The sequence below is a fragment of the Bufo gargarizans genome, chromosome 7 (genome assembly GCF_014858855.1).
Source record: "Bufo gargarizans isolate SCDJY-AF-19 chromosome 7, ASM1485885v1, whole genome shotgun sequence".
In the NCBI taxonomy this organism is placed as follows: domain Eukaryota; kingdom Metazoa; phylum Chordata; class Amphibia; order Anura; family Bufonidae; genus Bufo; species Bufo gargarizans.
In genome coordinates this window covers 195,038,418-195,061,801 of record NC_058086.1, presented here as the reverse complement: position 1 = coordinate 195,061,801, position 23,384 = coordinate 195,038,418, and the positions used below count along the sequence as shown (strand labels likewise).

Here is a 23,384-nt window from a genome sequence, read left to right as displayed (position 1 = left end):
TTGACAAAATACACAGCATGTAATTTATGTATGGATTTCACCCTTTCCCAATAAAGGGCGAGATCTGCGGCGAAACCGCATCTAATATGCTGCAGAAACGCACACAAATATGCTGGGAAATTCGTGCAGCTCTTATGTGCATTCTCCCGTGATCGTGTGCAGGCAGCCTTATGGCGCATCCATAGGACATGCCATAAATGTCTTATAGGCGCAGGTCTCTCCTCTGAATGGGGGTCTCCCTACGGCTGCGCAGTGCTCGACCGCAGTCATACCCTTATCATATATACTTTAGCAGACCCTCTACTATACCCACATGCAAATGATGGTTGTGTCCACCATGCACAACTCAATTATTCATGCCCTGTCTGACTACACCATAGAATGTGGCTTTTTTATCTACTGCTAAGGCTATTTTCACACTTGCGGCAGAGGATTCCAGCAGGCAGTTCCGTCGTAAACATATGCAAACATGGCATTTGTCAGACGGATCCGGATGTGGATCCATCTGACAAATGCATTGAAATGCCGGATCCGTCTCTCCAGTGTCATCCGGAAAAACAGATCCGGTATAAATTTATTTAGCATTTTTTTCGGTCTGCGCATGCGGTTTTTTCGGAATGCCGGATCTGTTTTGCCGGAACACTAAGGCTACTTTCACACTAGCGTTCGATCGGATCCGTTCTGAACGGATCCGATCATAATAATGCAGACGGAGGCTCCGTTCAGAACGGATCCGTCTGCATTATATTGGCATATAAAAGCTAAGTGTGAAAATAGCCTCGGACGGATCCGTCCAGACTTTCAATGTAAAGTCAATGGGGGACGGATCCGCTTGAAGATTGAGCCATATTGTGGCATCTTTAAACGGATTCGTCCCCATTGACTTTACATTGTAAGTCTGGACGGATCCGCACGCCTCCACACGGCCAGGCGGACAGCTGAACGCTGCAAGCAGCGTTCAGCTGTCCGCCTGGCCGTGCGGAGGAGAGCGGAGCGGAGGCTGAACGCCGCCAGACTGATGCAGTCTGAGCGGATCCACATCCATTCAGACTGCATCAGGGCTGGACGGAAGCGTTCTGCTCCGCTCGTGAGCTCCTTCAAACGGAGCTCACGAGCGGACAGCAGAACGCTCGTGTGAAAGTAGCCTTAATGACGGATCCGGCACTAATACACTTCAATGTAAATTAATGCCGTGTTCAGTCTTTTTGGCTGGAGGGAAAACTGTAGCATGCTGCGGTATTTTCTCCGTCCTGAAATGGCAAAAAGACTGAACTGAAGACATCCTGATGCATCCTGAACGGATTGTTCTCCATTCAGAATGCATGGGGATAAAACTGATCAGTTCTTTTCTGGTATAGAGCCCCTAGGACGGAACTCAATGCCGGAAAAGAATAACGCTAATGTGAAAGTATCCTAAGAATAGTTTAGTACGTTACATATAGAAGAAAATCTGTATTTCTCATTCGCTGTAGTAGCACTGAAGACGGTCCCTGATAGGAACACTGGGGCGGATCGGATGCTTTCGCATTTAACAAAACACACATTTTAATGCAAATCAATAATGGGAGGTGTGGAGAGGGCATCTAGCAAGGGGTGGCAGTAGTCCAGCTGGGAAAGCTGATGGGATAATGATGGGAATTGTAGTTTAGTAAAAGGAAAGAGGAGGCGTCACGCGAGGGTCTGAAAGTTTGCTTAAAAGGAGCAGTTATTCATCAACTGTAAGGATAATTTCCACTACTTTCCCATTCATCGAAATGAGGCTTGCAGAAATACTAGATGCAAAAAAACAGCAGATTTAGGGCTTGTTCCCACGACCGTGCAGCAAAATACGGATGCCGCCGTGTGCCTTCCGCAATTTGCGGAACGGAACGGACGGCCCTTTATAGAAATGCCTATTCTTGTCCGCAAAACGGACAAGAATAGGACATGCCTCCTAATTTTAGCGGGGCCACGGAACGGAGCAACGGATGTGGACAGCACACGGAGTGCTGTCTGCATCTTTTGCAGCCCCATTAAAGTGAATGGGTCCTCACTCGAGCCGCAAAAAATGTTTTGGCGGCTCGGATGCGGACCCATTCACTTCAATGGGGCCGCAAAAGATGCGGACAGCACTCCGTGTACTGTCCGCATCCGTTGCTCTGTTCCGTGGCCCCCACAAAAAAAAAGAACATGTCCTATTCTTGTCCGTTTTGAGGACAAGAATAGGCGGTTCTACAATGGGCTGCCTGTTCCGTTCCGCAAATTGCGGAAGGCACACGGGCGGCTTCCGTTTATTGCGAATCTGCGGTTTGCGGACCGCAAAAAACAGAACGGTCGTGTGCATGAGGCCTTACAGAGATTCAGCTAAAGTTCTTATCACCTGTATTCAGGATCATAACCCCTGACAAGCAGAGCAGAGAGGAGGATGAGGCAGCTCTTTACCTCTGTGCTCAGAAGTAACTTGTCCTGCTGTGTGATTAGGACAGGTTCTGTGTGTACTGATAGGACGGCGGCTATTTTATTTCCGCTGATGATTGTTCCCCAGACAAAACAAGCCATTATTACTAATGAGAGGTATTTAGAAATAAATATTATTTTATTATAAATATGAGTATTTTCATTTTTCTATTTCCCGGAGAACCCCTTTATGCCTCATTCACACGACAGTGTTCTCCACGGACAGCACACGTCCCCATTCATTTTAATATGTGTATTCACACATCCGTGTTTTTAGCACGGTCCGCGTTTTAGCACGGATGCACGCTTTATTTTGTCCGTGTTCACGGATCCATCACACCCATTATGGTCCATTGGTCAGCGAAAGCCACGGATGCAACATGGATGACAATTTTTCTCATGAAATGGATGGTCCATTACGACGTGTATTTGCAGTGGGATCTGAGTCTGTAAACTGAAACTGACCCTCGGATTTCTACATGTTGTGTTTGCTGCATTTCACCTGCGTATTAGGCCAGGTTCACAGTTATTTAGTCAGTTATTTCCATCAGTGATTGTGAGCCAAAACCGCTAGTGAAGCCTAATCAGACTGTGTCTATTCTGTGTTTTTGACTGGTTTTGGCTCCTGATGAAAATAACTGACCAAATACCTGAAGTGTGAACTTGGCCTAAGGCCTTATGCACACGACCATTCTGTTTTTTGCGGTCCGCAAAACACGGAAGCCGCCCGTGTGCCTTCCCCAATTAGCGGAACGGAACAGGCGGCCCATTGTAGAAATGCCTATTCTTGCCCGCAAAACGGACAAGTATAGGACATGTTCTTTTTTTTTGTGGGGGCCACGGAACGGAGCAACGGATGCGGACAGCACACGGAGTGCTGTCCGCATCTTTTGCGGCCCCATTGAAGTGAATGGGTCTGCACCCGAGCCGCGAAAACTGTGACTCGGATGCGGAACCAAAACAACGACCGTGTACATGAGGCCTAATACGCATGTGGAACCAACAGATAATGGAAAAAAGAAGGGGGGGGGGCAGTTGCCCATAGCAACCAGATGACACCATTTTTTTTCCTGAGGAATAATCAGTGAACGGCTCGGTGAACATGTTGCCTATAGCAACACTTTTTTTTTCTGTATGCCTGAGCTGATTGGTGGGCATAGAGACCAATAAGATTTTGGCTTTCATTTTTCATAAGCTTTGTGGTCAAGAAAGCATTGATATCAAGGGTTAGTTGCCCATAGCAACCATCCTCTGAGACATGAGAGCTGACTGTCACGCCTCCACCAATCAGGATACCGCTTTGATTTTCAAAACGCCTGAGAAAAAAAGAGAGCCGCCATCCGATTGGTTGCACCGGATTTTTTCCTTTTGCAGTCATTTGGCGGGACCACCAACGAACAATCCCCTCGGCGCACTGCTATTGTCATTAACGGACGCGCTGCCGTCTCCCCAACAAAATCAAAAGTTGCAAAAGTTACAAGTGTAGGAGAAGGAATGAGGGTGAGAAAGGGGGATGTCGCCGACCAATCAGAAGCCTCGGTACAGCCGCCAATGACTTACTGTCTGCGAGAGCCAATCAGCGCGCAGGATACTTGGCGAATTGAAGCCAGGCAGTCCGGGCAGGGGAGCAGAGCAGAGCTGTCTGCGGGGGGATCTGCAGCGGGAGTGAGAGCTGCGCTCCGGGATAGCGCTGCCCCCTGTGAGTGGCCGCCTGCTGCTGTCCGGATTGTGCCTAGAGCTGTAACGATCGGGATCCCTATCCTGGACAGAGAAGGATCGCAGCTGCTGGCTTTACTTTCCCTGATGATCGCCCCTTCATCTGCTGCTCTCCCTCCGAGGACCCCGGGCATGGAAGGATCAGTGATCGCCCCCGTGTAACCCGTCAGCAGCTCATTAGCACCAATCAGTCTTTTAATTAGCGGCTTTCAGAGCTACAGCGCGGATTATAAGATGCAGCCCCGGGCAGGAAGGAGTCTCCTCCTGGATCTCAGCCTCCTTCTTCTTATTTTGGGTTGTTGCCTGGCTTCCAGGACCCCCTGTCCCACCAAGTGCACCTGCACTGGGAATATGGTAGATTGCAGCAACCTGGGGCTGACAGAGGTGCACCCTGACATCCCAGCATGGGCAACCCACCTGTAAGTGCTGCCAACTTCTGATCCTCAGCAACATGTGTCCCATGTGCATAACTCATATAGATCTAGTGAAATTCCTTTAATCCGCCATTGGCAAGTGCTGGATTGTCAGATGATGCAAAGTAAGAAACTGGAAGAACTGAGCGTTTTTATAAAACTATGTACATTATTTTTATATAATATTTTTTGCTGTTCAGTGCTGGATTGCCAGAATGGAATGGCAGATTAAAGGAATTTGACTGTGCGTTTTTGCATGTTCTGTATTTTTACTTCTTGCGTCTGTACCAGCGTTCTCTGACCTATAGCTCACCGCGTGATGAAAAACTACAACCTCCAGCATGCCCTGACGGATGAAGGCATGCTGGGAGATGTAGCTTTGCAACTCCCGGAGGCCCTGAGGATGGGAAGGGCATGCTGGCAGTTGTAGTTTTGGAACCTACGTAGGCCGACTGGAAGGGGACATGTTAGAAATTGTAGTTATGGAATTCCTGCAGGCAACGGGATGGAAGGGCATGCTGGAAGTTGTAGTTTTGCAACTCCTGTAGGCCAACAGGATAAAAAATGGCGTGCTGGAAGTTGTAGTTTTGGAACGGCCTTAGGCCCACAGGGTGGAAGGGCATGCTGTAAGTTGTAGCTCGGCAACTGCCAAGGGTCCATGTGGTGGAAGGGCATGCTGGCAGTTTTAGTCTTGCAACTCTGTTAAGCTCACGAGGTGGAAGGGCATGCTAGAAATTTGTAGTTTTGCAACCCCTGTAGCCCCCCCCCCGGGTGGAAGGGCATGCTGGAAGTTTGTAGTTTTGGAACCTTAGTAGGCCAACTGGAAGGGGACATGCTAGAAATTGTAGTCTCAGAATTCCTGCAGGCAACGGGATAGAAGGGCATGCTGGGTATTGTAGTTTTGCAACTCCCGTAGGCCAAGAGGATGAAATGGCATGCTGGAAGTTGTAATTTTGGAACTGCCATAGGTTCATGTGGTGGACGGGCATGCTGGCAGTTGTAGTTTTGCAAATCCAATAGGCTCACGAGGTGGAGGGGCATGCTGGAAGTTGTAGTCTTGCAACTCCCGTAGGCCTGCGACTTAGAATGGCATGCTGGAATGTGCAGTTTGCCAACTCTCGGAGGTCCACAAGTTGGAGATCACTGGTTAATATGTCCTAGAAAGCAAATATCCCTGTGAAGTGATTCTGTGATTTGTGTCTACTGTATACAGATGGGGTGGGGGTGCCCTGGTGTATACATTGTTGTAATATTTCCATTATGATTATTATTACTGCTCCTGCGCCAGGTGTGTGCAGAGTTGGGAGCTCTGCCAAGCAATCCTTTGTGTACTTCTAAAATCTCACCGTAATATAATCCGTGTTTTCAGGTTGGATTTTACATCTTGGGAAAACACATGATGCAAATTAGGATGAATTATTGCTAATATGATTTTATGGTTGCCGTCTGCATAACATCTATTATTAAAGTGATGGAGCTTCTGTTGTTGTGGGTTTTGGACGACTATGATTATAAATTTTATTTGAAAGTTGTAGTTTTTTGTGCCGGGAGCACAGACAAATTTTGCATTAAAAATTGCCGAATTTGTTATGAAACCTTATAAAATGCAGCAGCATATATACGGGATTGGCAACTAATTGGGATTTTTTTTAAACTTCAATGAATCTTGTTAAACGGTTTACAAAAGTTCAGAGTTTACTTGGCAAATTAAGGCCACTTTCACACTAGCGTTTTAGTTTTCCGGTATTGAGATCAGTCATAGGGGCTCAAATACCGGAAGAGAAAGCTTCAGGTTTGTCCCCATTCACTGTCAATAGGGACAAAACTGAACAGAATGCTCCAAAATGCGTTGCGTTCCCATACCGGAGAGCAGACCGCAACATGTTGTAGTTTGCTTTCCGTCCTGGATGCGGAGCAAGACGGATCCGCTCTTTCTGACACAATAGAAAACGGATCTGTCCCTCATTGACTTTCAGTGGAGTTCACAAATGATCCGTCTTGGCTATGTTACAGAGAATACAACCGGATCCATTCATAACGGATGCATGCGGTTGTATTATCAGCAACGGAAGCGCTGCCGGATCCAGCAAAAAACGCTAGTGTGAAAGTTGCCTAAGACGAGGCCTGGCGTGAGAGCTTCAGTTTATGGACAGCCCTGTAGGACAGATTGGGGCTACATATGTTTGTACAGTGTGTAAATATTATGTTTATTTGTATTGTTTTCTAAAATATATTCTTTAATTTCTTTCAATTTCCCCCAAATCTATAACTTTTTATATTGAGACTGGGGATTGAATAACCTGTTGGTGGCGGTCAGCTGGCGAACATTGTGGGCTCCGTCCCAACTCTTGACTTGAGGGTGTATTCACACCAGTCATTCTGTACAGTTTTTGAAACCTAGAACGACGTACAATCTTTCCTATATAATCCCCCTCCCTTTAGAATCCACTTCTGACATTGGCTTCACAAACTGCATCCCAAAAACTTCCTTCACACATTATTGTATTTTTTATTTTTTTTCCCCTTCTTAAAAAGCCATTTATCTTTTTAAATGTTTTTGCATCCTTTTTATTCAGACTTTAAGGGCTCATGCACACGAATGTATTTTCTTTCTGTGTCCGTTCCATTTTTTTTGTGGACTGTATGCGGAACCATTCATTTCAATGGGTCCGCAAAAACAAAACGGAAGTTACCCCATATGTGTGTCCTATTATTGTCTGCATTACGGACAAGGATAGGACTGTTCTGTTCCGTTCCGCAAAATACGGAATGCACACGGACGTCGTCCGTATTTTTTGTGAACCGCAAAATATGGTCCTCGGCATGAGCCCTAAACATGTATTTTTATGGCTTTTTAAAGTTCTGTAGAGACGCTTATGGGAAAGTGTCAGAAATATACCATACTTGGAGTATCATGTTTTTTTTTTTAAACATAACATGTAGGCTAAAACACCATGCAAAATCACTTTGTATATAGGATGTAATATAATATCTGGCTGGAGGAAAAAACTAACCAGAAAAAAAGACTCAGAAAAAAGCCCACCGTAAAAAAAGAAAAAAAAAAGAAAAAAAAAAAGCTATTTGTGATCCTAGTTGTAAGAAGTGCAACAAGTCCCTCTGGGCGTCTGCTGGTGAAAATGGTCTCCCTCCAGCAGAAAGTGATTGTAGGTTTCTCTTGTGGAGTATGATGAGGATTGTAGTATTAGGCAGATTATAGATTACCGTATTCACTAATGGGTTTTTCCGTTCTGAGATTCTAAATTATTTGGTATGTGATATGTTCTAAGGAATTGTATGGGAAGGTCAATGGCCCAGAACCAGTTGTACTGTCAGATCTGGAGGTGAAAAGTTAAGTTTTTTTTGTTTCTATTTCATGATTTTGTCTAAACTGTAATGAATTTTTATACAAAAAAAAAAAAGTTCTCACTAACAGATGGTCCTTACACACATCGATTTCCGCAACATGTTTTTTTGGCAGTTTTTTACTACGTTTTTGGGGTCTTTTTTTGCTTTTTTTTTTTTTTTTTTTGTTGCGTGTTCGCCTACTGGTGTTTTTTAATGCAATTTTTCCTCTATAGAGAAATTGATGTAAAAACACCAATAGCTACTAAATGCTACATTTTCTAAAAAAAATATTTTAAAAAAACGGCAGTGCCAAAAATAAACTGCTTGTGTGGCCTGCAATTCATATTTTCCTTAGACCTTCAGCGAACATCTGCCGCTGGCATTTTTACTGCAATAAAAAAAAAAAGCACAGGTGCAAAATAGCGCAAAAGTGCAGAAAGATACCAGCAAAAGTCTGAATGAAAAGTAGAAGAAAAGTCTGAATGTAGGAAAGTCAATGAGGCTGTGAGTTTACCAAAAATGACCAAAAAATATGCTAGAAATGTGTATTTTGTGCTTTTAAGATACTATCTAAGTTTTTCGTCACAAACTTGCTTTTTCCCACCGTGAATTTTCCTCACCCCCCACACAATCCAGTCTGCGCTGGGTTTAAACATATGTTGAACCGAGGTAGTTTTATGTGCGCTTTGATCATTCCTTGTGATAAAAGAGCAAATTAACAGGTGGAAATCATAAAGCGAGCCGCCATGAGGCCTGCTTGGGAATACTGTCATGTAAATCTGTGCCAATTCCTCAGAAAGGTCGTAACCCTTTAACTCTCCTATAGAAACCAATGGACTATTAGTAGCATTGAGCGGTAGTCAATGATTGACTGCGCCGCGTACAGTAGATGAGGACGTCTTACAGTTCAGAGGGTCATGAACTAAATTATTCTTGGCTATGAATTTCACCATTTATAACTTTTCCAAGCAGTTGGCTGACTCATGTGGCCTCATGATCCAGAATGGGTTATGCTTTAAAGGGCATGTCCCGCTAGAATGGAAAGAATACCGGAGATGTCACTGAGTCATCGGCTTCTATCAGAATATTAAAAACTCTGCCTCAAATATGGCCGCTCGATGATGCATCACTGTATCGTCGCTATTCTTACCATCCAAGGGACGGAAACCTTGAGAGAATCGGGATGGACCCCCTTCTTGTAAGGGCTCCGTGCTGCAGGCCGCATACGGCGGTTCCGCAATACATGGATCACCAGTTGCGGACCCATTTACTTGAATGAGTCCGCAAATCCGGAGATGCGGTATGGAACGGAAGCACTGTGGAGTGAATAAGTCTGTGATCCGCGTGCGACTGCCCCACGGTCGGTGCCCGTGCATTTGGCGACTGCAAGTTGCGGTTCACAGCACGGAGCCCTTACGTTTGTGTGAATAAGCTCTAAGTCGGAGGGGTGCATCTGTAAGGGTCGGGCCATGTGAAGGGTCCAGCACCAAATCATGGCACAGATCCTGTAAAGTAAGGCACTGTTCACATCTACGTCGGGGCTTCATCGCAGATTCCATCACATGAGGTGGGAAGAAACCGCACTCAGTTTCCAGTGAAAATGATGAACCCTGTTGTAAGTTATTGGGGTCCTTCAAGCGCCACAAAACGGATATGGCGCTGCGGCGTACTTTCTATTCTAAATGTTAACTGTTAATTGGTAGAGTTTTGGTCAGAATAAGGCCTCATGCACACGACCGTATGTATTTTGCGGTCCGCAGAACAGCCGGCCCCTAATAGAACAGAACTATCCTTGTCCGTAATGCGGACAATAATAGGACATGTTCTCTTTTTTTGCGAAACGGAATGTACATGGAGTAACTTGTTCGTTTTTTTTTTTTTTGCGGACCCATTGAGATGAGATGGATGGTTCCGTATATGGTCCTCAAAAAAACCCAGACCGGACACGAAAAGAAAATATATGTTCGTGTGCGTGAGCCCTAATAAAGTTTTTTTCAGTACAATCTCACAATGTAATTTGTTTGGTTCTTCAAAACTTTCTTGGTTTCCTACAGTGCAAGCCCCCCCCCCCCCCGCTATTAAAGGGGTTATCCCACTAAGCGTTTTCATACTTACCTGCTGCCACCGCGCGTTCACTTCCTGGATTCTGGCTGGGGGCGGGCTTCATCTTGATTGAAGTCTTCTCCCGGCCGTGCCGCGCGCTGGACTGAATGCGCACGCCGCCGCGCATGCGCAATGGTGACTTATTCTTACAGAGCCGGCGTGCGCGTTCGCAGCTCTGTACTATTCTGGTTGGGAAGAAGTCACTGTCGCGCATGCGCGGCAGCGTGCGCGTTCAGAACAGAGAGCGGACCGGCCGGGAGAAAAGGAGTCGTCTTCTGGGCAAGCGCGACCTTCCGGCTTTTGGAGAAGAACAGTGGTCGTAACCAGGGGAGACCGAGTCACAACAATCAGGTAAGTGGGTATGAATTTTATCCTAAACGGTGGGGATTTGTTAATAAAGTATATTTACAAAAATGATCACTGTCAAATCATTAGCAGATTTAACAGTGATCATTATGATGGGATAACCCCTTTAATTCCATTTAGCCCGCGGTGAACCCCTCCTGACATTTTTTAATGGCTTCTTGTGGTTTCTTTATTATAACTCTTGTATTATCTCCCGAAGGATCCCAACCTAACTGTAATTAGATGGTTTAGTGGGTTTTTAAAAGCGGGCGTCCGTTCACCACAATACACATGCTTCCAATCGGCTGAATATTTTTGTCGCCCAGAACATCCATCCCATAGATTGGGCAACAGAATTTTTTTTTTAATTTTGTTTGTATATAATTATTATTTATTTATTTTTTTTATATGCTGTCATTTTATTTTATATTTTTATATATTTGATGCAATTAATTTCAATATTTAAAATTTTTATACAATTTTGACCTACAATTTATACAGTTTTGCTTCTCGCAGCCATGAAAAAATATATTTTTAAAATGTATGACTTTTATCCCCATTTTTATTTTTTCCCCAATATATATTTTTTCTTTTGTACCATTAGGTTAGTAGATGTCATTCATAACTGTGTTCTGCCTGTACTGTATGACATGTCATTACCAAGAGGTACAGATTCCAGAAAGTGGTACCAGCATCAGATCAAAATTGGGGGGCAGTTTGTCCATATGACCAGAGGGGCGCTGTTGCACGGCCATGAGCTGCACGGTGACTTCTTCTAGGTTAGATTGTAGTGCCCCATGGTGGCTTCACGTGTCAATGCGCAGAGTGCAATACGGTCCATATCACAAATGCATAGTGAGGTCCATGAACCGCCATCTGGTTCTGTGCCCTAAGCTGGGCAGAAACATCCTAACTTCACCATCAACATGCCTTTTTGGATCATGAAAAGCACTTGCTTTTTCTGTAGGTGGTGGAGATAAGCGGCACCTGAGTCGAGAAGCCACTTATCTCTTTAGGGCTCATGCACATGAATGTGTGACGGCCGTGTCCGTATTGTGGTCCTTAATATATGGGCATCAGTCGTATGCGCACCATATCACAGATGCGGACCCGTTCACTCGAATGGTTCTGCAATCCAGAAGATACGGAGCAGAAAGCTGCAGAGTGCTTCCGTGGCATTTCGGTCTGTGCCTCCACGCCGCAAAAAAATAGAACGTCAGCGCAGGACACACAGACAGTGCCCATGCATTGGGGAACCGCCATTTACGGCCAGGGCGGCACACGAGCAGACCTCACAGCTGCTCTGATCAGATGTCTGTGGCCAAGATATTCAGTGGCTGATTATATAGACATTCAATCTGGTGCCCTTACCCACTGAGCCTAGTGTTTTCACTCTGAAGTGTTATGCAAGCATTTGCAGGCTTTTCTTATAAGACCGCCAGATACAGGTATAACGTGAGGCGCTGTATTGGCTGAGCACAGCCGTGTATTATTGGCACAGCGATAAGGGATCGCTAAATCCGTCTCTTTTATGGCTGCTCCAGCGGAGCACTATTGACACACAGAATTAGCGCTTTGTATTGTTTGATTGACGTGTTTGCTCATCTGTAAATGATTTTGTGCACATCTGTCCATCCCTGGAGGTGGCAGAAGACGGTAGCAGTCGCCTGTATTTCCATGCTGGTTTTCTATGGTGCCAGCCTCTGCCTTGTGAATATAACCTATGCAGATGGGCAGCGGTCTCAATCAACTCCACTTTCCCAAACCCCCATAAAAATCGTTACTCGGCTGTTTCCATGTCTCCTATAGGTCGCGAGGCCATGCTGTGCGCCAAAAATCTGCCCCAATGGACTTGCGGATGCAGGCGGCACACGGGTGTGCAGATGGCATCTTTTGCGCCCCCATTGAGATGAATGGGTCTGCATCCGATCTGCAAAAAAACACGGATCGGACGCGGACTGAAGCTATGGCCGTATGCGTGAGCCCTTAGTGGCCACATTTGCAATTCGGGAGTCTAGGAAAGCTCGGTGACGACCTCCTTGGCTTTTGAAATAACAGTCCTATTAGTTGTCGCGTTACTTAACAATATAATATAATTCCTGACAGAAGAAGAGAACCTGAAAAATTCATATTTACTGTGGAATTTTTGCATTTAATTTTTATTTTTTGGGGAGGGCACTTTAAAATGGGTACAGTAAAATCTAGTAATGTCAGAATGGTTTGTTTGTTTTATTTTTTTAAATAATCTCAATCATTAGACCCTTTCCATCTCTTAAAGACCCCCTCCCCAAGAGCAGGTCGGAAAATGACAGACGTTCCCGTCTCGTCCCAGTCTCGGCGGCCGAGAAGAGCGCGTGTAAATATGCAATGTGTTTAACTACGCGTCACGTCGGCTTTCTTTCCATTAAAATCTGGCCCGCCTCTGCAAAAGTGCTGGTAGTAATAACGATGCTCTGTGGAGAAATGACAGCGGCGCAGAGAGAAGTGTGAAAATAAGGATATTCTGCCTCGGGGCCTACTAAAAAATTAATTATAGCTTTTCCTCTGGTGACCTTGTCTAAATGTAGGTTCCAGGCACAGATGGGGGGGGGGAGGTGAGGGCAGACACAAAAAGAGTCTAAATTGGGTCATTAGATAAATAGTAATTCAGATATATTTATTATTATTATTCAAAATATTTTCTAGATCGATCAGTAGGAAATTATTCTAATGGGGCACAGAAACGGTTCTTTCTCAATTTGTTTTTTGTAATGAATATTCTTTTTTTTTTTTTTTTTTTTTATTGTTTTTGTGTGTTAGAAAGTAGAAAATGTAATCTAATATTCAGTTAGCAAGGAATCTGATTATTTCATATTGAATATTCCTCCCCATCAGGCTACTTTCACACTCTCATTTTGTGCGGATCCGTCTTGTATCTGCACATTAATAACGGATCAGTTTGCATTATTTATTTTAAAAAAAGTAAGTCAAAAACTGATCCGTCTTGACACATTGAAAGTCAGTGGTGGACGGATCAGTTTTCAATTGCACCATATTGTGAAAAACGGATCCGTCCCCATTGACTCGCATTGTAAGTCTAGACGGATCCGTTTGGCTCGGCATAGTCAGACGGTCACCGCAAGCTGCGTTTTAGTGACCGTCTAAAAAAAAAACGCATCGGAGACCAAACTCAGCCAAATTGATGCATTGAGAACGGATCCTTATCCATTCAGATTGCATTGGGGCTGAACTGATCCGCTTTGGGCCGCTTGTGAGAGCCCTGAAACAGATCTCGCAAGTGGCAGATGATTTTGGCCATACACATTAAAGGGGTAGTCCTGCATTTGCCAAGTAAAGGGCTATCGTCTGAAAAGGCCATCAGTAGCTGATCATCTGGTTGGGTCGGGGGGGGTCAGGCACCCCGAAACCGCAGCCAGTCAGGTGTTTGGTTGTAGCCCCACAGCTTCGTCAACCTTGTAGTGGCGGGAGGTCGTTCATAAGGGCTGCTCTGATTGAAGTGGAGCTGCACCCGAATAGCTGATCGGTGGGGTGTTGGACTCCAGCTGATCAGCTAGTGATGGCGTATCCTGAGGATAGCCCATCACTTAGTAAAGGCTGGTCAACCCCTTTTTAATGTCGGTTGAACTCGCTAATCTCAAAAGAGATTGTGGGGGGGGGGGGTCCCAACTTTCCACTGACAGAAGATGCGAGGATGGAGGGGAAGAAGGATCGGGCTGCTGGATTTCATTATAGATGTCTGCCAGCTGTAGCTTACTCCCCTCTCCCCTATGTGTTTGTGTGAACTGGAGAAATGGTGGTCAGCCAGGTGAATGTTGGACTAAGGGCTCATGCGCACTACTGCATGTATTTTGCCGTCTTCAAAATACGGATCCGCAAAAAATATGGATGACGTCCGTGTTCATTCCGTATTTTGCGGAACGGAACAGCTGCCCCTTAATAGAACAGTCCTATCCTTGTCTGTAGTGCGGACAATAATAGGACATGTTCAATTTTATTTTATTTTTTTGCGGAAAGGACATACAAAACAGAATGCACACAGAGTAATTTCTTATTTATTTTTTTCTTTAATGGGGCTGCAAAAAAAAAAAAAAAAAAAACGGACATGGAAGCAAAATACCTTAATGTATATGAGTCCAAACCGCTATCTAACATGTATGACCAGCGAGTCTAAGGTTTGTGGTGCCATCAGAGTTCTCCAGGGTCTACAGCCATTGACCTTGGCCTTCACCGGTCAACATACATATCTGCCAACTATGCTTGGAATTATTTTTATATGCAAAAACTGTATTTTGACTACTATTTGTATGGATATATACAACTTTTTGAAAAAACAGTTAATTAAAAAAATAAAAATAACATGTTTTTAGAGGTGTCGGGGTGGATAACTGATGGCTGAACAGTTGTCGGTCTCATAGTGTGTGTGTTTTTTTTCATTCCCATCAATAGAAAGGCCTATTCTTGTCCTTGATATGGACCAGAAGAGGTCCTGCTCTATAATTTGCAGAACAGCGACACGACCCCATAGAAATGAATGGGTCAGTGCGCACTCTGCAAAAAAACATGGCTACCACACGGATCAAACATCTGGTCATGTGCATGAGACCTAAGGCCGATTTCAGGCTGCCAGAATGTGGTCATGTTTTAGTGCCCGTATTAGGCCCATACTGATGGCCACTTTATGGAACCAAACTTCCCTGAGCCTAGGGTTCTGTTGAGTTTGGCTCATTAGACCCACAAAAGTTCCATACATTGTGACCGTAATACAGACACTGAGCCATGGTCCTCATTTCTGCAGAAGGCCCGTTTTGAAGGACAACACTGAAAAAGCTGGTGCGTGAATCTGCCCTAAAGCTGTTTCGTACGACCATAGTACAGCCGCAGGCCTTGGTTCTTCTGTACTGACCCTGACCACCGCAGAGCCTCTGGTCCGTGACACGTAATCGTAGTTGCTATGTGTAAGATCTACAAACACATAAGAAGTGACTCCGGACTGTCGGGTTATTAGTCACGCGGTGCGTCCGCATACTGGATGCAGATGGGCTTCCATCAGCCATTTGTAGGCCGCTCAGGTCTGGTCAGGCTAAATGTGCGGCTTTTGTCCACCACATGTGAATTCCACTTGTCAAAATAGTCTTCGGCTCCGGTGATGGAGAATTTGCTTTTAAGCAAAGGGAAGTGAGGCCTCAGCTGCTCTCAGGAATGGGCAGGAGGCAGATCTGCCACAACGTCCTTCATCTAATGCTTCTCACATGTGGCTCGCCTGCTGTAGGACGCAGCGCCTCCCGTGTGCAGAAAGGGGTTTTGAGCCTTTAGCCTCTTGTGTGTGGAAACAAACACCATATTGATTGCAAAGTGCGTATTTGCATAGTATATAGGTACCATGCTATACAGTTTTAGTTGGATGTATCACATCGTAGAGAACCTGTCCGCCATATCTGTGGCCTATTAAGATAGAGGGAGAATCCTATAGTAAAGGAGGCCACACTCAAAACGTAGGTCTTGCCCAATGGCTAACGTGTAGAGCAGGCATCCTCAAACTGCGGCTCTCCAGCTGTTGTAAAACTACAACACCCACAATGCCCTGCTGTAGGCCGATACCTGCATGCTGGGAGTTGTAGTTTTGCAACAGCTGGAGGGCCGCAGTTTGAGGATGTCTGGTGTAGAGCTTTGCTGAATGGGCCAGTTGTTCTGTTTTGTACTATGCTGATAAGCAGCTGCCGGCCACAATGGGGCACCTCTTGTCTCTAAGCCTACTTTCACACTTGCGTTGTTGTACGGAACGGATGCATCCCGATGTGCAAAGTCAAAACTGATCTATTTAATTCCGGTATTCAGATCCTCCGCCGGATCTCAATACCGGAATGAACAACGCAAGTGTGAAAGTCGCCTTAGCCTTTAAAGAGGGTCAAACCTCTCTGAATGTCGCCAAAAGGAAAGGTGGTTGATCGCCGTTATTTTAAAAGCGTGCCCTGTCCAGTCACAAGTCGTATGCAAATGAGCGTTAGGAGTCCGCTGCGCTTTTCAGACCTCGAAAGAGTCTGGCATATTCATCAGCTTGTGATGCTCTGCCTCCACGTAGTTAATTTAGTTCAGGTGGCTCTAGGTTCCTGCGCATGAGCTGCCGTCGGCGTCTTTCAGAGTCACCCTGCTAACAGTACCACACACAACACCTGTATCATGGCAGAAGGGATTGAGGTGGGCGGCAGATGACCTAAACAGCGCTATTTTATAGCAAAATCTGCAAGCAGAGGGCATATGTTGTGACAGTCTATGCGAGTCCTGTAAATCCAATGAATAAAATTAAGGTCGCAACGTCGAGTATCCCTTGGTTGAACTTGATGGACTTATGTCTTTTTTTTTTTTTTTTTTTTTTTTTTTAAACCGTACGAACTATGTAACGGTGGTATTATTATTCTGGCAATTTTCTTGCACAGGGCTTGAAGAGCTGGACCAGACGTGTCCGTGTAGTCACGCACAAGCCATAGATTTCTATTGTGTTCTTTGCTCGCCTGTCACTCGCTGTAATCTCTCATACTGCAGAAGATTTGTCTATCTTATCTTCAGTTCCTCTCCTGTCTCAAGTGGAAACAATTTTGTCTGTGTCCTGATAAGAGGCTACTGAACGACCTTTCACTGTTCCATGATAATGGTCAAGTGCTGTCGGCCGGGTGTGAAGGATTTAACTGTTTTATGGCCTCGGCTAATGCAGTAAATGCACCTAGGAATTTAGTGCTGGAGCTTCTTCACTTCTTGGAGTTGTACCTGGAGTTGTGTAACCAGTTCCCACAGTAGTTTTACTCACCCCTGATCAGATCTAGGGGGGCAACAAAGACCCTATGAAAAGCTGCTAGAACCAAGGGTGAATTCACACAGGGCACATTTCTTGCAGAACCTTCTAGCATTGAGCAGCTTTTCGTTGCATGTGTTTTGTGTTTTGACTTTTGCAAAAAAAACAAACAAAAAACATGCCGATGATTGTTAGATTTATTTTTTTTTCACCACAAAATCTCACTGCGGAGACTGAACTGCGGTGCAAATTTTAAATCTGCAGCCTGTCAATTTGTTCTGTGTATTTCCATTGTGGACTTGACCCGTAGATTTGCTGCAGGTACAAAGTCTGGACCTGTCCACATATGGGTATAGCTGCAGAAATTGCGGCAAAATCTGCAGCGGACAAACCGCTGTGGAAATTGCCATCTAGTCTGAGCGTACACTTTTAACACCGTAGATCGGGCCACCAGGCCGTTCACTAGGCCTAACGCAGTATATTAGTTTTGCCTAGAGTTTTCCTTTTAAATTAATTGAACTTTGATACATTAGATCAGGCATGCTCAAACTACGGCCCTCCAGCTGTTGTAAAACTACAACTCCCACAATGCCCTGCTGTAGGCTGTTCGGGCATGCTGGGAGTTGTAGTTTTGCAACAGCTGGAGGGCCTCAGTTTGAGGATGCCTGCTTTAGGGGGTCACCTGATAAGGTGACTCATGAATGCAGAGTTCCCCAATAAACCCCCTCTTTATAATTGGCTCATTTTACCATGGAAATTGATTGGTGAATCAGTGGGTCCTTCCATGGGTCACAAAGTAACCTCTGCGAGGGTTGGACTGGCCCATGAGAGGATCCTCCGGTGGGCCCAGGCTCCAATACCGTAGTGGAACCCAAAGGTCAAGGACAAAAAAGGCTGGGCCCTGAGAATAATTTGCTCTGGTGGGCCCCAGGAACCCAAGACTGACACACTGACTCCTGGTCCTCCTGAACTCTTCGTAGAGGTTCTCCACTGTGGCAGATAGGATGGAGGACCTCCTCATTGATGGGCCAAAAATGGTCTTAAAGAGGACCTTTCACCGATTTATGACAGTGAACTAAGTATACAGACATGAAGAGCGGCGCCCGGGGATATCGCTGCACTTACTATTATCCCCGGGCGCCGCTCCGTTCTCCCGCTATGCCCTCCGGTATCTTCGGTCACTAAGTTATGGTAGGCGGAGTCTGCCCTTGTTCTGCTGTAGCGCTGCCCAATCGCATTGCAGAGCTCACAGCCTGGGAGAAAATAACCTCCCAGGGTGTGAGCTCTGCGCTGCGATTGGCCAGCGCTACAGCAGAACAAGGGCAGACTCCGCCTACCATAACTTAGTGAGCGGAGATACCGGAGGGTATAGCGGGAGAACGGAGCGGCGCCCGGGGATAATAGTAAGTGCGGTGAGATCCCCGGGCGCCGCTGTACATGTCTGTATTCTTAGTTCACAATGTCAGGATCGGTGAAAGGTCCTCTTTAAAGGGCAGAGCTGATTCTTGATGATTGATTGCATTTTTGATATGGCAGGAGGGACCCTTTAAGTACAGTCTGTGGTGCTTTACAGCTGGTGCGAGGCATTAGCCGGGTCCTGCGGATTTGTAACCTTAACGTGTAATCTTGTGCAATCCTCATATCTCACTGGTATGATGCATTGAGAAGTGTTTTTATTGTTTACATGTGAGCACCTGGAGTGCGAGGCGAAACCCCTCCGTGTGCACTGCGCGCCAGGTGCTCCATCTTAAACATTACAGACCGCAGAGATCCGCTCAGTTTATTCTTTTCTTTTTCTGTTTGTGGGTGTTTTTTTTTTTTTTTTTTTTTTTTTTTTTATCTTGCAGATTTACAACCTTTCTTTTGGTGTAAGTCGAGTTCCTCTTGTTTGTAACGTCCCATAGGCCACAACTGCTCCAAACCGAAATCCGCACGCCTTCTTCTCAGGGTATTGATGTCCAGTGTTTACTCTGCTCGGAGGCGCGTAAACCCCTTCTACATACACAAGTGTGAATCCATTCCATGAACAGGTTATGTCTGTAGTAACATCTTTGTCCGACCTGGGGGGGTTGGGTTCTGTGTTTGTCAATAAAGTTATTGATAAATTACTTTATATCGTCTGCGGTCATTCCTTCCCCAAAAGCAGATCTGCTACTCCCAGGATGGGACATGCCTACCTCGGGTTCAGCCTTGTCACCCAGCTTTCCCTGACTCCTGAACGAGAAATCAACACATATAGAGGCATAACTCGGCAAATTATTTTTGTTGAGCCCCTATAGGAAAAGTTACTGCAGCCATATTGTTTGTCACCCAGCTTTCCCAGAAATAGATAGAGCAGGTGTATAAAGGACATTGTAGGAAATGTTTGAGTAATTTTTAAAGGCGGTAGGGTGTAGGTAAGTGGTCTTTAACGTTACAGGCCGCCTGCAGCCAAGCCACGTCCACCCACAGCAACCAATGGCCACAAAATTTTGCGGTAAGATCATGCGGCTGTTGACAGCCGTGACCGCAACCTGTACCCGGCTCATGACAGATGAACCTGCCAACTTGACTACTATTGTGTATGGAAGCCTCCTGTCTCTACCCCCGACTGCAGATGTTGGGGGGGGGGGGGGGGCTTGCTGGAGTTTGACCTACTCCATTCCTTTTCTTCTCAGGGGACATACGTGAACACCAGGGGAGTCGCTGACTCTCTTCTCATTGCCTAATATGCATGTGTAATGGGGGGGAGGGGGGGTCTGAAGGAATGGATGTCGGCCAAATGAATGTTTGGCCGGCGGCTACTAGAAGTGCATGGACGACTTTAGGAATGACATGCAGCACTTCCCAAGGCAAGAGCATCTTCAAGAAAGCTGTTGTGATAGTTCATGTAAGCTTGGTGGGTGGGCACGGGCAGGAAGTCCCTCTAGGACGGAATAAGACCCCCCATTGTTCCTCACAATCCTTTGTATTTTTGTAATCCGCTCACTAGTCTGTGGAGTCTTTTACAGCTACACAGTCTTCATATTTTTTGTATTGAAGTGTGAAACTTTATTGATCAATGATGACATTTATTTTTTGCCCAGTTTTGTGATGCCCATCCAACCTTAGTGAGTTCCCATTGTTTCCAACGCCCACTTTTTTGCAGTAAATCCGTGGCTGTGCTGTGTTGCTGGTAGTCGCTGTATGTCGCCATGTTGTCTGTTACTAGGGCAGCTAGGTTGGCACCGTTATGGATCCTTTTAACGGAGTTTGGTAGGCGTATAGGAGAACTGGTGCAAGCAGAAAGGGCAGACTTTCCTATTCTCCTTCAAAGAAGTCCAATATATAATTGAATGGCGGGAAGGTCTACTCAAGAACCAGTGGCTGAGGCATGGGGTTCATTATACCTCAGTAATGTCACCATTCCTAGTGAGTAACTGAATGCTCATGAATAAATTGAAGATAAAGGATCCAAGTCAAAAAGAAAATAATAGTTCCCCTTCTTGAAAAACCATTTGTGTCCCCCAGGGGCCCCAGCCGGTGAGAATAGTTAGAGGTCTTTGCTTTCTGCATTCATTTTACACCCGGGGTGCAGATTGTAGAATAGAGAATCACAAGACCATTTCACGCTTGGAGGCTCCTGGCAGGGGGCACGGAGTGGGTTTGACTTTCTATTGAGGCCCACATTTCATGTGAAGAAACCCCTTGCCATGCATTGATGTCAATTCAGACTTGACATGTCAAGAGATGATTCAATTTACATATCTATACAGATGACCGAGGTGGCGGCCATTGTGAGAAGTCTATTCATGGCTGTAGAAAGGGTCGAGCTTTTATACCAGGCGCTTTCTACTCCTGGGTCATAAAGTGAAGATAATATAGAAATACACTGGGGTAGAAGCTATAGGGAAGCGGGCACCAGAGTCCACAATGGGTGCCCGTGTGTCGGGGAATATGGGGCGCTAGGGTTCGGTCAGAAAAACTGCACGGTCTTGTTCACATGGCCATAGAAAATCTGCAATAGAATCAGATTTCTGCCGTGGAATCCTCTTCTGAATTCTGAAAGAAGGGTTTGGATATATAACGGGTATTGAGTTGGCTGCAGAAATTTTTTCCAAAAAGATTGTGCAGATTACCCTTCTGTGAAAAGTCTTTTGAAATAAAAAAAGAGCAATACACTCATCTACGAATCCCCTGGCGCTCCCGTAGTGACTCTTCCATGGCCCACGATTGGTCTGTTTCCCGGCCTCCGGAGAGGACATATCAGCCCATATGACTGCTGCAGCCCACGATTGGCAGCAGCGGTCACATGTTAGGTGGAAAAAGACAGAAACTGGCTGGGGACCATGTAAAGGTCACCACCAGAGTGGCGGGGATTGGCAGTTGACTAATATATATTTATTATTATTATTATTTTTTGTGTACATTTTTAAACCATTTTCTGCAGCCTATGCAGGCAGTACACAGCAGCTTCAGAATCTGTTCGCCAGAAGAGCGCACAGGCTGCAGATTAAAAAAAATTTGCACTGCATGACAATTTCCACGTGGACATTTTCTGCAGAATGTGGATGAGGTTTGGTAATATCTCATCCACTTTGCTGCTACTGTAGGATTTTCTACCCACAAATCTAAACAGAAAATCTGCAGTGATTGGCTTTTTGATCAAAATGTGGCTGCCGAATTGATTAGTTAATCGCCGGGTCCTGTTGTCGCCCCCCCGGCAATCCACAGATTTGGTATAACATGGTGGCCATTCATCTGAATTGACTGAATTGACCATCCATGTAATACGAGGACCACACAAGTCCGCCACAGCTGGCTCAGAGGGGTTCGGTGTTGCCTTCTAGATATGTGAGGTCCTAGTTATTGGTCCCCCACATATCAGACATTGGCCCTTAAGTGCTTTGTTTTTGGAACTTTTACACAACAATAAAAAAATTTAAAACTTTTTTTTTTTTCATCTTTCTTTTACTTTTTATTTTCTCCAGAAAATGAAAGCACTTCTTGAATTTTTTTTCATTTTTATAAATCCCCTAATTGTCAAAGGAGATTTGAAGAAAATTGCTGCCAAGTCGTTAACCTGACTCGTGACCTCTCGACACAGGACCATTTGTAGCACAGTTTGACCTTTCCACCAGTCCTTGTCGGGCGGCTTCCTGTAGAATTCACTATCATTTTTCACTGCAAGAATTGGGAGGATAAGTCCTTAAACTGGAACCGCTGGCTGCATAGCTTCACGTTTTTAACTTTTTTTTTTTTCTTCTTCAATGTTTGGTGGAAAGGGACTTCAAAGTATCGGATGTGTTGGTGCCAGACGCCTCGTAGTTATTGTTAGAGGAATTTAGAAAATAATTGAAAACAATCCGTGATGTGTATTTGAGATCAGGCCCCGCGCTGGCTCGGTAGGGAGGTAGCGCGGAAAGTTGGTCTTGCTTAAGGCCTGATGTCTACGAGTTGGTCGTGAGAGATGAGTCATCTGTGAATTTTGTGCATCTGGTAAAAGTTTGCATATCTGGAAAAAAAAACATCATTTTTAAAGATGTAGGGGAATGAGCATTACGCAGAACCGGAGAAGGATCTCCAAGGAGAAAGCAAGAAATGACTTCTATTGTTTAGTATCCAGTCGTGATTTTTCTTCGTTTTGGTGGATTTTTGCAGACTGAGTTAGAAATCTGTTCTGTTTGATTTCATTATAGCGCAGTTGCATTGGAAAAGGACATTATATTAAATGTTTAGTGTCTCATAGGCAAACCTGAAGCTCAAAGGCCTAATGCAAAATTTATAAGGGGGCACTCAACCCAAGATGTGCTTTTATAGTACTGGGGTACTTGGAGGGAGGGTCTTGCTGCAACTGCAGGCTTTGCACCAGGAGGAAGGGCTGTACGGACAACTACACCCAACTTCTGAGTGACCATTTAAAGTGTTCTTTGCGTTGGTCACTCCTTGTTAAAAGGGGCCTTTCACAATATGCTGATCCCAAAGTGTCCCTCTCCAGCAGTCGGCTGCAGTCTGTGGAAAAACCTGTCAGTAAGGCGTCTTGCACATAAACGTGTGCACCCCGTGGTCGTGCTGCGGGCCGCAATTCACGAACACAGTCCATGGGGCAGCCGCAGCGGATCGCGGACCCATTCACTTTAATGGGGCCGTTCCGCAAAAAGATAGAACATGTCCTATCTTTTTGCGGAACGGAAGTACGGGACAAAACCCCACGGAAGCACTCCATAGTGTTCCGTTCTGCACCATTCCGCATCTCCGAATTTGCGGACCCATTCAAGTGA

General features: G+C 45.3%; 1 protein-coding gene across 2 annotated transcripts in view; it reads left to right on the top strand.

Annotated features, from left to right (window-relative positions):
- Positions 1–4,055: 4,055 nt before the first annotated feature.
- LRIG1 (leucine rich repeats and immunoglobulin like domains 1) overlaps positions 4,056–23,384 on the top strand; it is a 90,639-nt gene continuing 71,310 nt past the window's right edge. For both annotated transcript variants that reach the window (XM_044302024.1, XM_044302023.1), the window contains exon 1: positions 4,056–4,571. In XM_044302024.1, coding sequence (XP_044157959.1) covers positions 4,387–4,571 — 185 coding nt within the window. In that variant the 5' untranslated portion in view covers positions 4,056–4,386. The remainder of the gene's footprint in view (positions 4,572–23,384) is intronic.